The sequence below is a fragment of the Botrytis sinoallii genome (genome assembly GCF_014898435.1).
Source record: "Botrytis sinoallii strain Bc 23 chromosome Unknown BSIN_003, whole genome shotgun sequence".
NCBI classification, from domain to species: Eukaryota; Fungi; Ascomycota; class Leotiomycetes; order Helotiales; family Sclerotiniaceae; genus Botrytis; species Botrytis sinoallii.
The window spans coordinates 2,889,284-2,905,181 of record NW_024066030.1 but is presented as its reverse complement, the minus strand read 5'-3'; the positions used below and the strand labels follow the sequence as shown (position 1 = coordinate 2,905,181).

The window sequence follows — 15,898 nt, the reverse complement described above, 5'->3', positions numbered from 1 at the left end:
GTAGAGCAAAGCGAAACGCGCATTTTTGTTGGTTGACTGTCTTAATGAATTTGTTTTATGTATCCAGATAACCACCACTAGTTCTCAATTCCACAATTATCTCTTCTCTGTTTACCACAACACTAGGGGCAATCAAGACTCCGAGATACTGTGTTCCTCCTTTCCTGTCATATAGATAATGGAAAACTATTCTAAATTAATTGATTGATCAGAAGAGATAACTCCAACGTGCAAGTGATAGCTTCCCCTAAGTTCCGGAATACTTCTATCTTGGCTTTTAACCAAAGACTAAATAGCTAATATAGATACTACTACGGAGGTTGATGGGATAAGTCGTGTAAGTCCTATTTTTAATAAAAATTGTTGTTTTACGAAATTCCAATACTGCTTTTATTAATTTTACTAGATATTCAGTTATCCGTTTCAAAATTTCGAATTTTGGATTCTTTTATTCAAATTTTTAATTCTTATAATTTTGAAGCTTTTGAAACTTTTAAAGTTTTTTATAGATTCTAAATAGACTTAGAATAATATTTCTAAAATGAAAAATATGAATTTCGATAAATTTAAGTAATTTTGCTAGGGATAGAATAAATCTATAATACTTTTATTATCTAGAATCTGCTATATAAATTTTCAATCGGTATAATGATATAATTGGTTTAAATAATAAAAATAGGGAAAAGCTCGGTCGCTTTTTGGTGTGTTTTATAATACTTACACCGTCAACCTCTGTACAGAGGACTGTTGCTGAAATTTCTCCGAAGCGGCATTTTTGTCGTCCATGAGCCTGGAAGAGTGCCCCTCGAAAGCTTTCGATGTTTGTAAGTTAGCTGCTGGTTTCTTGTCATCCATTTGCTTCTCGAGAATGTGCATTCTCTCCTTAAAATAGCTAGGGCGACCATCCTCGTAGACAACTTCCAAGTTATCATTTTCCTTGAAATCCCCCATTGGAGCGCTTATCCACTCCCCGTCCGCCATCAAAGCAACACTACAATGCCAAGGGGTTGTAAATCCAGTTTTTGTATTAAGTAGACTCATGGATATCTTGTGATCGCCTGTTGACTGATGGATAGAAAGACGTAAATGGTTTGGGAAAGCATATTTGACCGCTCCTGCAAAAGCCTGTTTTCGGAAATTTAGCAAAGTGAGTGGAATCCTGGGCCTTGGTAGTATTTTTACTTACATATCCTCGAATTAACGCCTGTTTAGCGAGATATTTCACGTCTTTCCTGTAATTGGTTTTACTTCGACCGTTGCCAAGGGGGAAAATATATCGCAAATCTGACTCGAGGAATCTTCGATATCCGAGATAAGTCATTTTTGTATCCGGGTTGTTGGCGATCTCATCTTCAATATTGATGTCCTCTTTACCCCATCTATTAATCATAGATAGACGAAAATTGGTGGCATTAGCAACGTAAGTAATCTCGTCTAACTTTTCGGGCAATGGAAAATTGACAAGATCTTGGATTCTAGAGAAGCCGATATGGTCGAAACCTTTATTGACAGACATTGCGCGCAAGGCCTCTCCGTATGCCCATGTATCGCGATCTGATATACATACTAGATCTGGTATTCAATTAGCCGGCAATTTGAAGGAAGACTGGTAAAGAATAGGTAGGAGATAGACAAACCATTATAAACGAGTCCATCTGAAATTATTGTACACTTGGCTCCAGGCTGGTACACTTCTCCAATGCGCAAACACATTGTATTCAGTCGATCAAGAGCAATCTCTTCGGCTTTGTCAGGTAGAATACCGAAGACCTTATGCACCTTGTTTGATGACTTGAAGGGAAATGCCGGAAGGCACATTTCCACCGGTGTTCCACTGCTGACGAACTTCTCGATGACTGACAAAAACTTGGGCCTACCCGCGCTATGTCGATCCTTGGTGTCATCGAATTTATTGAGGGCGTAATCAAAGATAATATCCAGAATTTCGTTGCATACCACCGTGATGGAAGGATTAGTGGTAGATGACATCGTGCAACACTTCTCCATAATGGAAGACCTTTTGGACCAAATGATAGTATCTTGACACAGAACAGACTATTCGACTTGTATTCCAAGCCAGATCTTATGGCTAAGAATGTATCTCTTTGAAAGTGGTTCGTACGGGTCGATTGTAAAATTGATCCTATTCAATGCACAAGAACAAGACTAGAAGCAGTGATATGGAAATTGATATCTGTCAAACACTTCTCGAGCATGTCTATTATATATCTCAGAACTACCGGATTCTTTTGGAAAGTTTGCTGAACACTAGCAAGGATTATTACTTTAAGATTATTTTAGAGCTAATTAGATTGCTTTTAAATAAAATAAAACACCTCAAAATATTTGATAAATAATCCATCTAATAAGCAAATCAATTATTTTTGATACTTAATACAACCCTAACCCACAATGAACTTAAATTCTGAATCCTTACTAGCGTTCAGCAAACTTCCCAAAAGAATATGATATAGACAGCCTCACTCGGGATAGCTATCAAAACGTTCCATCATTGTCAGTAGCAGCCTTGAAAGCCATTGTATAGACAAACTCTAAGTAACAGTTTTTGAAATTCCGCAGCCGCATAGAAGTCAAACTTCTATTTTGAGACATTTGATTTCATTTAAAAGCAAGCCAATTAGCTTCAAAATAACCTTAAAGTAATTAACCTTGCTAGCGCGTGGCCTATTTGTCAAAAGAATACAGTAGCTCGACAGCTGTCAAAATGAAGATTCGGATTTCCGTGCATTGCAGGTCGATTTCGAGCCAAATCTAACCTTCTTGGCTCGACCTTTCGATTTTTCGGATGTCCAAAAGTTCGAGAAGGTGGGTATCGACTGATATCGAACTTGTATGGTTCGTACGGCTCCGTATTTTCGGCTCGCCTTGCCTTCCGCGGAGCTTCTCGGCAAAGGTGCTTTCGAGAACCGCCTTACAGAAAAACTTGGCTATACCGGACTGGGATATACCGGAAACTTGGATATACCAGACTTTTTTTTCCATTTTTTCCTAAATTTATATGGGGATACCGGAATTCCGACAAAAACCGGTATACCGGACTAAATTGACTGAATTCCGGTATAAACTCTTATTATTGATCAATATGCTACGTGCTAAAAGGGGTGAATCTTCGAATATAGCGTCATCGTCGTCGTCGCCGTCGTCGAAAAGGCCGAAAAACGTCGGCCACCATGGTCCTCGAATCAATTCAACAAATCAACAAAAAAAAGCTTTAAGAGCATAGTGGCAGGACCCTAAATACGGGAAAAGGAAGCATGATGATGCGATAGCATGGTATAAAGCTCAATATGGTGTAGAGCTAAAGAAGTCGACTATTAGTGATCTTTTAAGTAAGAAATTCGAATGGTTCGATACAACAGAGCTCACAAAATACGAATTAAGTCAATCCAAAACTCGACCTCCTGCCTACCCTGCTCTCGAAGAAGCTCTGCTTGAATGGCAGATTCGATACGATCGTCACCCTGATGCAGGACCTACTACGGGCGATGTTTTACGTCTTAAAGCTACAGAATTCTGGCAAAAGCTCTCTGAATATAAAGATAAACCTCTGCCATTCGATGAGGGGAAGACATGGTCAACTGGGTTCATTGATGGCTTTAAAAAGCGGAGTTCTATGAAAGAAAGACGTCGATTCGGTGAGGGGGCTTCTGCAGATATAGGCCCGGAATCAGAGGCTATAATGGAAGAGATACGACGTATTGCAGCTTTATACGATGCAGATGACGTCTACAATTGCGATGAAACAGGGCTTTTTTGGAGAGATAGGCCGGATCGCACGCTTTCTACATTCGAATCTGCCGGCAGGAAAAAGGAAAAAGCTCGATTGACAGCACTCCTTACTAGCAATTCTACAGGCACTCATAAGCTCCCCCTATGGATTATTGGGAAAGCACGTACGCCACAAGCATTTAGAAGAGAGGGGTTGACAACTCTCGATGGTTTAGGGGTGAAATATCGATCGAATGCGAAGTTCTGGATGAATAATGGTATATTCGCTGAATATCTTATATGGTTCGATGGTATTATGAGGCAGATGCATAAGAAAGCTTTGCTTATTATGGACAACTTCTTTGCACACGAGCTAGCTGTCACTACTCTTATTGAAGCTGGCAAACTACGCAATACGAAGATTATATGGTTGCCCCCAAATTCTACGTCTAAACATCAACCTCTTGATCAGGGTATTATACAGAATTGGAAGCTCCATCTACGACGTCGATCTATCAGATTTATGGTTCAATGCTTTGATAAAGATCTGCACTATTCTAAAGAGCTTGATATTCTACTAGTGATTCGATGGGGGATATTAGCTTGGGAAGACGTCAAAACTAGTACCATTTCGAATTGCTGGGATAAATCACAGTGCATCAACCTGGGATCGCAACCTGCGACGCCACTGACGGTATGGCAAGGTTCTGAAGAAGCTTTAGAGTCTTTACGCCTCACTTTGATACGTTTAAAGCACCAGGGCATTATAGCTAGTGTACCAGATGATATACGAGAGTATATTTCACCTTATTCAGAGCGTATTATTGAGAATGATGACAATCTTGATACTCTAGTTGATGATATTATTGAAGCTAGAGAGATGGTTGAGGTGGATGAAGAGGATGAAAAACGAGAGGAGGAGGTGAAGCCTCCTATTAGTCATTTTCAAGCTCTTGAAGCTATTCAGATTCTAATTAAATATCAAGAACAGCAAGGTGTTCCTGATATGAGTCTAATTAAGAGTCTACGCAAGAGAGGGTGTGAAATAGAGCTTAAATCTGATCAAGGGAGGGTACAGGAGACTATACTAGACTACTTTAATATAGAATGAAGTTGATGATTTTAAGCCGCAAAATATTGATGCCTTGTTGCCTCACCATTTTTATACCGGAATCCTCTTTATACCGGATTTGATTGGTCTGAAATCTCAGTCCGGTATAACCAAGTTTATCTGTATTTTCATCAGCTGGAAGAAACTTGAATTTATCCGACGAATTGAATTTGAAGATCTAAATATATCCAGATGCCAAATTTATCACCAGCCCACCCGCTTCACCCCTCGGCTCGCAGGCTCATGTACTGCCGTAAAGCTACCAATACGGACCCATGACTTCACAGGCTTCTCACTTCTGCGGACTAGAATTGATAATTGAACGTCGGACAAAATTCCATGGAAATCACGAAATGAACCGAGTTCTGTCATGCAGGTTCCCACCCGGCCCGAGTTACACTCAATTTAATGAAGTGTTTCCAAACCCTTAAATTTCAGTATTTCAACAAAAACACCTTATTGTTAGATTTCCTAATTTCAATCTACAATATCTTCATTAATTATCATTCAATTCAATTGAAAAGTCAATCAAATGATAGCGAATGATTGATTATACTATTAATATAAATTTCAGATAATTCAAGCTCTTTTTAATTGAATTAGAAATTTCAAAGCGAAAATTCGAAAACAATTAAAAATAGTTTGGAAACATATTAATTTTCAGTTTCAAATACTCTATCCACCTCCAACTCTACAACCATTTTTTCAAATTATTTATAAAATTGATATATCAATTCCTCTAATTGAGATATCAATTATTCTAAAGAGTTTATTAAATCTAAAAATATATTAATATAATTAAAGATAATTAAATCATTTTGATAAAATTAATGAAATATAAAAATTCGCTTTTTTTTTGGAAACAAGTTATTAAATCGGATATACACTTTCGTCAGGGGCATCTCATCCCCCCACTAAGCTCACTCCCTATTCCTACGAACGACAATCAGAGCAAACTGAGCTCTATATCCCTTACGACAACAATACCATTACGATAAGAGGAAGAAGAAAAGGAAGAAAAGGAGGAAGGATATTGCATAACGGAAGAGAGATCAGCTTGCCTGATAGGAGAAAGCTTTTAGGTTCCAAAAGGCTGGCTCTACTCGCCCCATCAAAGTGTATGCAAATGCTAATGCCTAGCTATTCAAATAAGCATTCAACCACACTCCCCTGATTATTAGCTGTAAAGGGGAGCACAAAACCAGATTCACTCGTTGAATCTACTATTCTTTTCTTCAAATCAATCTCTAAGACGATCACTCCAAGCTCAGCGATCGTGATCGTAAAGGAGCGAACAGCTCCTCTCATTGATATTAAACTATCAGATTCAGGCGATACAGGAGGAACTGGGTTTCCCTTTTGAGGTTTTACTAGCATACGCATCAACACTCTTCTGTATTTGTAACTTTTTATCCTGGCACGTCTAAATACCCTTCGGGAGGTTCAAAACAGATGTTAATTAATATAAATAAATAAATAAATAAATAAATACACTTTCGTCAGCCGTATAGCCTCTTGGTGAATGTCATCCGGTGGGGTACATATTTACGATTACAAATTTGAAATTATCATTTTTTGTCAATGGACGCACAAAATTTATCTGCACTGGAATACATGTATTGATCTCTCTGTAACCATGCAAAACATCATTATCATTGGCTTTGCTTTTCCTTTTGAAGATCAATCAAACATTTGTAAGTCCTGTGCTTAAATAGTACTATCATATCTAAAACGGTGTCCAAATATAGCAAGGAAACCATTTACCAAATTGTGAATGATTTAGCTGTCGCCGAGCCAGATCGTATGTCATTCTCAATGGCGAAATTCTCTGATCTTCCACATAAGTTTTGACAGACCTTTATGCTTGCACATTTTCCTTCGTGAAGGAATCAAAAAAGGCCATGATTGCTCTACGTTCAGCAAGATGGTGCAGTGAATCCCCTCCAAGATGACCTGAAATTTGGACATAGACTAGGTAAGTATTAAACACACAGACAGAATTCCGATACGATCGATTGACGATATTGGGACCTGTCCATCACAAACGGAACTTTGAAGCGTACTCTTCAGATGACTGACCATATGAAAATAATTTCCGACTTACCACGTTGAACTAGAGTGCTACGAAGGCTGGCTGTGTTGTCGCCAAGCTTTCATCTGGCTGCAGCGGATGACAATTACATATCATTCTCACATAGGACTCGTTTGCTATTGAAATAACAGCATTGATGATAATTATCTGTCTCAATTGAACCAAATCGCATTCAGTATATGGATTAACCTCCACGATCTTCCAGTTTACATCGTACTGTTTTGCCCTAATACCCAAGCTAAGCTGGCGATGGATTGACCTCATCATTAGCGATGAGGACTGAGTCTAACCAAGGGGCTTCTTCCGCATGCTTCCGGAAAAGTTACCAGTTTTCCTATAGCACTTGTGTGTTAGAAACTTCGTCAAGCCCGTTCTTTGAGCTTCCGAAGAAGCAAGTGACGATTGATCGTGATTTCCTACGGGCAACGATGCAATGTTCAATTGAGCACGAAGAAATTAGGGACAAAGCACGCTGCCGCTGATTTCTGACTCATGATATGAGCCAGGAGAAATTGAGCAAGCTTACTTCCGGAGTCGAAACAAGAATCAAACATTCCAACGCAGATAGCTATCAGAGTGGAAAGGCAAACAATTGACTCTCTCTCTGGAATAGTTTGTTTCGGGAAACTTTTGTCGCCTCTGCAAAGCTAGGGTCTTTGAAACCCCCGTATAAACCCACCATTTTGGCAAGTTATCAACCGCCTTTTGAAAGATAGAAACCTAGACGAGGGTTGAGTTATCTTCTTAGATAGATATAACACGTACGCAGTAGCAAAAGAACCCGTTGAGTTCTATCCTCCTTGGCCGTAGAAATGGCGTTTCAGCAGCTTATGTGGGGCACAGAGAAAGGAAGGAATCTCATTAGTTGCCAAAGTGCGGCTGATTCGAATCTGTACTTAAAAACTTCCTCAAACTTGCTCATGCTTCAGTTTTAACTCGGTTTTATTAGGTAGCACGATTTATCTCCGGTGTGCCACTTCCCATGACAAGTAATCGGCAACTGCAACGTGAAAATCTTCAGAAATTTAGTATTGGCTCGGGCTTCAACTTTGTATGATTACCTAGCTATAGAATCAGAAGTCTTTAAAATATCATGTCTTTGCTGTGTTTAAAGACGCTTCAATATGATTGAGTGGAAAGAAAATCTCATACACTGTTGTATTCATCATCAGATACTATTCCCCGGCTAGAAGCCCCTGTACAGAAATTGAGCATATTAGCGCAAGTTTGATCATGAGTATGCAAGCTAAAGACCTCCTGCATTGCTACCAGAAAATATCTATATATCTTCCCACGATTTCCAGGATGGGATTAAAGAATCTACAACTCCGCTTGTTGCTCAACTTAACTCATAAGGGGTTTTCATTTGCTTCTTATTTCTGCCTCGGACAGCTCGTCGCTCATGCATAATAAGTCTGTCAAAGTTCACACCAGTTGATTATGATACCCTAAAATGAAACTTGTGCTGAGAGGGACCTTAGAAGGCTTGAGATTAGCCAAAATACCGTTAATGTCAATTCCTGCGAACGACATGTAGACAACACATTATAACAAGGCGTCCGGGAGATTGAGGTCGTAACTCTGACAAGCTCGAGGACCTGGCTCGTCATCGCTTATGTTATGATCTGGATCACCTACTTCGTTCAAGGTCTGGTGTCTGGCGTCAGTGGCTCTCTCCTTCCATACATCACGTCGGACTTTGCTTTACACTCCCTTACGCCTACTACAAGCATACTGAGCGCTGTTATTGGCGGAGTGACCAATCTAAGCATTGCGAAGGTTCTGGATATCTTTGATCGTCCTCAGGGATATATTCTCTGCGCTTTGCTGTGTACTGTCGGTCTTGCTATGTCAGCCAGTTGTAACAATGTCGAGGCGTACGCAGCATCTCAAGTCTTCTACACAGTCGGAATAAATGGTATAGGATACAATCTGAGTGTCTTCGTCGCAGATACATCCTCACTACGGTATCGAGGTCTGATGCAGGCATTTGCAGTTCCCCAAATCTGATCACTTGCTGGCTAAGTGGGCCGATATCAACAGCCTTTTTGAATGGACCTGGCTGGCGCTGGGCCTATAGAACGTTCGCCGTTCTTGTTCCACTTGTGACTTTTCCGCTTTCTGGCCTTTTTATGTGGCAGTTTTTCAAAGCTAAGAAGCTAGATCTTATACCAAAGAATGATAGTGGACGCACTACCTGGCAGTCTACCATTTACTACTGCCGGGAGTTCGATGCTGTTGGTCTCATTCTAATATCTGCTGGCGTCGCGTTCTTTCTATTACCATTCAACCTTTACACTATTGAGGCCAAGGGGTGGGGATCTTCCCTTATCATCTGCTTCCTAGTCTTTGGAGTCGTATTGATCATCGCTTTCGCCATATGGGAGAAGTTGTTCGCCACCATATCATTCATTCCATGGTCTCTCCTCAAGGACCGTACAGTCTTTGGTGCTTGCCTCCTCTCCTTTACACTATTCGTCAGTTACTCCTGCTGGGCCAGCTATTTTACCTCTTTTCTACAAGTTGTGAACAGCCTTAGTATTACCGAGGCCAGTTATGTCATGCAGACGTACACTGTCGGCGGTGTCCTGCTCGCACTCGTCACTGGCGGTGTCATCAGCTTTACTGCACGATACAAACCCATTGCACTTTATTTTGGTGTTCCACTGACGATCCTGGGCATGTCGCTCCTGATTTACTTTCGTCAACCTGATCAAAAAATTGGGTACATCATTATGTGCATGATCTTTATTTCGTTTGCAGAAGGGGTCTTGGTCATCTGTGCCGAGATCGCCATCATGGCCGCCGCCGCAGAGCAACAATACTTCGCCGTCAGTCTGGCGGTGCTAGGCTTGTTTGGAAACATTCGTTCTGCTGTTGGTCTAACCATTTCGGCTGTTATTTGGCAGGGTATATTGCTCAAGAAGCTTTCTGAAAATTTTCCAGATATAGATCAAGCAGATCTACTCCTAATATATGAGTCCTTACCGACGCAATTGTCATTCCCGCCAGGAACGACTGAGCGCCTTGCGATTCAACACGCCTATAGTGACGCGCAGAGAGGATTGTTGATTGCTGGTACCGTTGTCTGGGTTAGCGGGTTAGCGGCGGTCTTATTGTGGCGGGACATCAGGGTTATTGGTATTCGCCAGACGAAGGGCCAGGTTGCTTAAGCGATAAGTTCAATCTCAATACATAGATTATCTGCAATGAATACACGCGTATAGTTTCCAGTGCTCCCATCAATAAGATATAGTAATCGTCTTTGTACACCAACTCTTCTGTGCTTCGTTGGATTCGTAGCTCATGGACGTTATTTTTGCGCAATTTTCGGGAAAAGGTCGTGAAAGGGAGATATTGCATATCTTCCGTCCTGAGTTTGAGGATCGAAGCTCTTATTTCAGGAACAGACACTTTGTAACCACAAGATAAATGAAAGCTTGAAATCGGCCGGCTCGTTGCAACTCAGCAAGCGGGTCCAAAGGATTGTTTGACCCACCACGGAGCTCTTGAACTCATCAAAATAACTCCATATGATTATCTTGTTTAATCAACAAAACAAGATCGAACTTAATTCTCACATCATATGAGTCTATTCAATCCTGCAAAGTTGTTGATCATGATAAAAACAAGAACGAGTCTCCAATTGCATTGGCATGTTCAAGGTCTGACATCGATTAGTAACGAACACAGAGGTCTTGGCACACCTCCACAATAATTCTACCTGAAAAGCAGGGGGCCATTGCCTTAAACAAGTTAGATTGGGTTTGTAATCAATCGTTCAATGTCAGCACATTCCAAAACAGCTCCTGCATCGCCATTATCATATTTAACAGCTAAAGAAATTAAAATGACCTGACGTAATCAGCCTCCAATTTGCTGTACAATGTTGCAGTTGCCAAAGACTATAAATTTACAGTAGCGTTACCCACCGGGTGAGTGTGTAAATGCAAAAATCGTGAACTCGAGGCGTCTCAAAATCTTGAAAAAATGATAATCAATACTCTGCCCGAAGATGGAAAATACGCTTTTATAACCTCGACTCCTTCTTATTCGGCAAAAGGGAAGCAGGAGACAAAGACCCTAGTGCGAAAACATGTGATGCGTCCATTCATGAAACAAAATCGGCCAAAAAGGGCAAATGGTCTGAAAAGCATTGCGCCAAGGTCTTTTGTTGGTACGTCACCACTGCAGAAATCTATCCCACACGCGAATAGAGAGGAGGTAGACACAGAAGCAGAAGTAGGAAGCGAAGTTCTAATGGGTTTGCAAACCAATTCGATGGTTCTACTGGGAAATGGCCGTGTGAATCCCTTTCAAGCATGGCCAGTTAAGATGGATACTCAAGAGCATGAGCTGGTGTATCACAGTAAGCTCTTCCAGGTTGGCCAATTTAGTTATTAACTTTCCCCAGTCTGGGATCCATCACAATGCTTCCAGCCATTCAGAGACTTCTGGTTCACGCTCGGTACAAACGATTCTGCAGCAATGCACTTGATGTTGTCTAATGTTGTCCTACACCTCAATACCCTTAAAGGAAATCGAGACGAGGATCGTGATTCGATTATGTACCATCTCTCGGCTGTCAGATCCGTAAATCGAAGATTAGCACATTTTGCGGTGGAAAATTCAGATGGAATTCTGGGAGCTATACTTGGCGTGCGTTTTACATGATATACCTTTATTTATTTATTGATGATTCTAACTCAGCATAGTTTATGTGCCACGACGTAAGACTTTCCGCAATTTTGACATAGCATCTACTGAGTCTACTAGCATCTTCTCTCTAATCCGGAGAGGTGGAAGATCCACCAGGCTGGCTTCTATAAAATATTGGGTCTGCGAGGCGGACTATCAAGTATCGAAAATATCCCACCAATGCGACTGTCTTTGTTTTGGATTGAACATAATATGTCTAGCGACTTGGACGTAGTTCCTCTTTCTCCTCCACCTGTTCAATATCTTACGAATCCTTATCTTCCAAGGTATCAGACTGAGGGCGAAGCTTATTTTCTTAGCATCTGTGAGCACTCTGATATCTCATCTTTTCTTTCTGTGGGTATACTCGATATCATGAAGCAGTTGAGTATCCTCACAGTCACGATAGCTCGTGAGAATGAAAAGAGAAATCTATCGAAAGATGCGCAATTTCTTTGGGGGGACCAGAACTTTGCTGGTCTGTGCGTCTATCCGATCTTGTCGAGACTTTTAACTATACAGAAAGAGCCGAAGCATAATATCGAAGAGTTGTGTAGGATTGGCGGGCTTCTGTTCATTGCGCAGACAAGAAGATGGTTCGGCGTCGCGCCCGTATTGACCAACGTGTTTATCACCAAGCTGCGTCGAATACTGGAGAGCGATGGCGACATCTGGAATACCAAGGCGAAGAGTCTAAGAGTATGGACTCTCGTTATGGCTGGCTGCACAGCTAATACAGAGGATGAGAAAGCTTGGGTAGCTGAAACCCTCAAGCGGGATGTCTTTGATTGGTCCGAGTTGGAGGACGTGAAGAATATGTGGTGGATAGATGAAATATTCCAGGTTGGGCTGTTGAATATCGAGACAGCCTTTTATTCACTCCAGGAGATTAAGTAATTATCAAAAGAAGTTACTATCTTTATCTACACGGTACAGAGAATTTGATCAGCAGATACCTAAGTCAACAAGAAACTTTTCTCTCTGAAATCGGGCTTTCTAAGCGGCGCACGAAATAAGACCAACAGAAAGGTTGCAAAATTAAAATAAAATACAAATCGAATGGCGAAACAAGTAATTTATAATCAAAATTTGTTACTGGAAAACCAAATTTGCTGCTTGACGCCTTTAAAAACGTGTTACAGGGCAAAGAGCCTTGTTACTTTACGTAGTGACACTTCAGAATACAGGATGTCTGGCATAATCCGCAATGGAGACTACGTGGTATCATATTAACCATGCTACAAATGTAACTAAATATCAGTAAGATGACATTGAAGGGCACATAAATGAGTATGAGATTTTCTGACTGATCTTTTACCAAAGTTATCCAACTACACTACGTCGTTTTCCTAAGTTCACTAATCCCCTCTCGGATTCTAGTGCTGAGCATTATCGGCTCTTTCTGAATAATCATCAACGTCTTCAACTTTGTCCAATCGAGTCTTTTCCCGGTTTCAGCCACATCGAATGTCCACAATAGTCTCGCAATAACAAGCCGAATCTCTGCCCAGGCCAAGTCTTTACCAATGCAGTTAGAGTGACTAATGCTAAAAGGCTAGCTCACTGAAAGATGATCATTATCGAATCCGGATGGTCGACTTCCTATCGGAAGCCAGCGTTCTGGGTGAAATTCATTTGGAGAAGAGAAATATTTCTCAGAGCGGCTCATAGCGTAGGGTCGGACGGAAATACTTGTTTACGATGGTCAGTAACATTGGAGTATTGGGTTAAATGAAGAATGCTTACCCTGCGGGTACAAATGTATCGGCATATGTATCACCACCTGGGGGAACAATTCGAGGAAGACCACCCGGAACCGGATTTGTAAGTCTCAATCCTTCATTTATTACCGCATTGAGGTATGCAAGACCGCGGAGTGTCGCAATTTTGATGTCCTCCTCACGTTGAAACGTCTCTCGAATCTCAGAGACAAGTTTGTGCAATTTATCTGGGTTCTGAACCAAGTAAAGTAACGTTCCTAAAATCGATGTTGCGGTTACGTCTATTCCAGCCACCAAAAGAATGGCCAAGTTTGACTGAGTTTCCTTCAAAGAAATCTTGTGGAAGTCCACATTATCTTTCATGAACGAGGCAACAAAGTCCGGCTTTTGCTTTTGCAGATTTAGGCGTTTATTGATCCGATCATTCGCGAACTCTGAATGTTTTCTTTGCATCTCCATCACGCTTTTCGGGAGTAATTTGAAGACCATTGTCTCGATGAATGGATACCATCTTGTGGCCGCTGCATATACCATTCCTCTTAGAAAATTATTTAGGGTGTTGGCCCAGGGATGAAGTTCGCTGTTTGCTAAACAACCAAAAGACTCGCCTAGCGCAAGTTCGCCAACAACATCGACTGTGAACCAGCTAACCCATTGGAAGACATCTATGATTGTGCCATTTTCTTGGGATGTGGAACTCATGAGTAAATCATCCAAGCGATCAATAAGTAAGTCTGCGAAAGACTCCATCAGAGGAATTTGATTCCGCAGACTAGTCTCGGTAAACGAAGTACTGAGCGCTTTTCGAAATCGAGCACGTCTCTCTGTATCAAGAGACGTAACAATATTCTGAGGCATCTCATCCGGTGCTTTCGATACCATCAGTAAAAATCTCTTCAATAGATAAACCCACTTCACGTGTACCTTTATACCATACAGGATCCTTAGTAGGATCTGCATGACCCGGTCGATGTACATAAATATCATTCCAAGCTTCTTCCTTCGTGAAGGATATTTCATTTGGAGCCAAGCGAACTACTTCGCCATACTTTTCGTGGATTTTCATCTGGTCTAATACAAGGTTACCTCGCACCAGAGAGATAATATATGGTAATCGACTTGATCTCCATAATATCGGACCTGGAAATTTTCGTAAAGGGTGGAAAAAGAGATTATATATCACGGTGGCTGTTGGGTACTGTGATGTTTGCGTGTTAGCACGAGGATTCATGAAATCAATAAGTGCTAAGGAGACGTACCAGAATGATCGCTGCAAAAGTCAACAGCAGTGTCGAAGACAGATTAGGTCCCGCGAAATCAATCATGATGGTACTCTCAAGTAAGAACTATTTCTTGAGGGCATTTCCATCAACTGAAAAATCTTGTATTCAATACCTGTTGAGTTCAATAATGGGTTATGTTAATCCGCAATCTGATTATGACAGATTCCCCGCCCTGTGGTTGGTTCAACACCAGGACATGCAGTGATCCAACATTTTGATAAATGTTGGTGTTGAACTTCTATCATAGATACAAGCAATGAATGATTTCATGACGACACTTCCGTCAACGGCCTTTTATTTGTAGCAAAATTTCTCAAGAGCTTCGTTTTCCTTGTTTGTCATGAAGCTTATAGGTCATCCTCTCTGGCAGAAACTCTGAGGAAATGCCAGGACTTCCCAGCCTTGAAAAGGGTTTCGAAGAAAGTCTATGAAGGAATCCAAATATTCACATGTGGAATGATTCCTCGCAACAGATGAAAAGCTGCGTTATGTTTTAGAGTTAAATCATACGATTAGGGATGGCGTTAATAGTTTTTGAAACTATCTGTTATATACCAACTGCATGATATGTTAGTGATAGTATTCAAACTCTGCATATATTGCTCTTTTTGAATGTCAGCTTTCATTTAAGGTAGGTTGATAGACATGTATCTGCAACCAATTGTCTGGTCATTTCAAAAATGAGTTGTTAGCTGTAGGTATAGTACCGGAGCGAGATTGTAGAATTAGCAGCCAAGCATAGAGATATGATACAGAAGCTATCCTCTTACAGCTGCAGAAAATCCTCTCGCGGTCTTCAATATACAACCGATTGTATTATAAAATCTTTATCAATGAGTGAAATACCTGTGCCATAATTTGCACATACCACGCCGTCCTTGCAAATCCGGAATTGGGAGAATCAAAGTTGGTGGAGACCAACAGTTGGACAGAAAAAGTCAGCTCGTGCAACTAGCAAAACATTATTAATGTGTAGACCTGAGTGATTCTCAGACATCAATTTTATCATCTATTTCGTTTTTGTAAAATGGAAATGATTACTACGGAAACATCTTTTGAAGTCTCAAACTTTTGCCTCTCATCCAGCCATCACCAATGAACTAAAACACACCGTAATTGCCATCAACCCAGGAAAACAAACCCAAACACCAACACATAAACCTCATAGCTCTCTTGATAATCTCTGCAGTGCAACCTCAATCCACTTCCTCAGCCATACATCTGTAGTCGAAGAGTACACACACCTCGATTCGCTATACACAAC

The 15,898-nt window shown here is 40.9% G+C and overlaps 5 protein-coding genes across 5 annotated transcripts; 3 read left to right on the top strand and 2 right to left on the bottom strand.

Moving 5' to 3' along the window:
* Window positions 1–539: 539 nt before the first annotated feature.
* On the bottom strand, window positions 540–2,224 carry EAF02_002460 (uncharacterized protein). The gene is made up of 3 exons (XM_038898508.1): window positions 1,638–2,224; window positions 1,187–1,572; window positions 540–1,125 (listed from the first exon to the last, which is right to left on the bottom strand). The coding sequence occupies exons 1-3, from the start codon at window positions 2,005–2,007 to the stop codon at window positions 718–720; spliced, it is 1,164 nt and encodes a 387-aa protein (XP_038762200.1). The 5' UTR covers window positions 2,008–2,224; the 3' UTR covers window positions 540–717.
* A 582-nt stretch (window positions 2,225–2,806) lies between these two features.
* Window positions 2,807–5,097, top strand: EAF02_002459 (uncharacterized protein; the record flags this gene model as incomplete). The annotated part of the gene is made up of 3 exons (XM_038898507.1): window positions 2,807–2,856; window positions 3,271–4,739; window positions 5,033–5,097. 3 exons carry the CDS (start codon window positions 2,807–2,809, stop codon window positions 5,095–5,097), a joined length of 1,584 nt encoding a protein of 527 aa, XP_038762199.1.
* A 3,455-nt stretch (window positions 5,098–8,552) lies between these two features.
* Window positions 8,553–10,105, top strand: EAF02_002458 (uncharacterized protein; the record flags this gene model as incomplete). The annotated part of the gene is made up of 2 exons (XM_038898506.1): window positions 8,553–8,907; window positions 8,976–10,105. The coding sequence occupies 2 exons, from the start codon at window positions 8,553–8,555 to the stop codon at window positions 10,103–10,105; spliced, it is 1,485 nt and encodes a 494-aa protein (XP_038762198.1).
* An 817-nt stretch (window positions 10,106–10,922) lies between these two features.
* Window positions 10,923–12,527, top strand: EAF02_002457 (uncharacterized protein; the record flags this gene model as incomplete). Its single annotated transcript, XM_038898505.1, has 4 exons — window positions 10,923–11,301; window positions 11,347–11,591; window positions 11,648–11,662; window positions 11,709–12,527. 4 exons carry the CDS (start codon window positions 10,923–10,925, stop codon window positions 12,525–12,527), a joined length of 1,458 nt encoding a protein of 485 aa, XP_038762197.1.
* Window positions 12,528–13,185: 658 nt separating this feature from the next.
* On the bottom strand, window positions 13,186–14,676 carry EAF02_002456 (uncharacterized protein; the record flags this gene model as incomplete). The annotated part of the gene is made up of 4 exons (XM_038898504.1): window positions 13,186–13,321; window positions 13,377–14,220; window positions 14,276–14,549; window positions 14,611–14,676. 4 exons carry the CDS (start codon window positions 14,674–14,676, stop codon window positions 13,186–13,188), a joined length of 1,320 nt encoding a protein of 439 aa, XP_038762196.1.
* Between the last annotated feature and the right edge of the window lie 1,222 nt (window positions 14,677–15,898).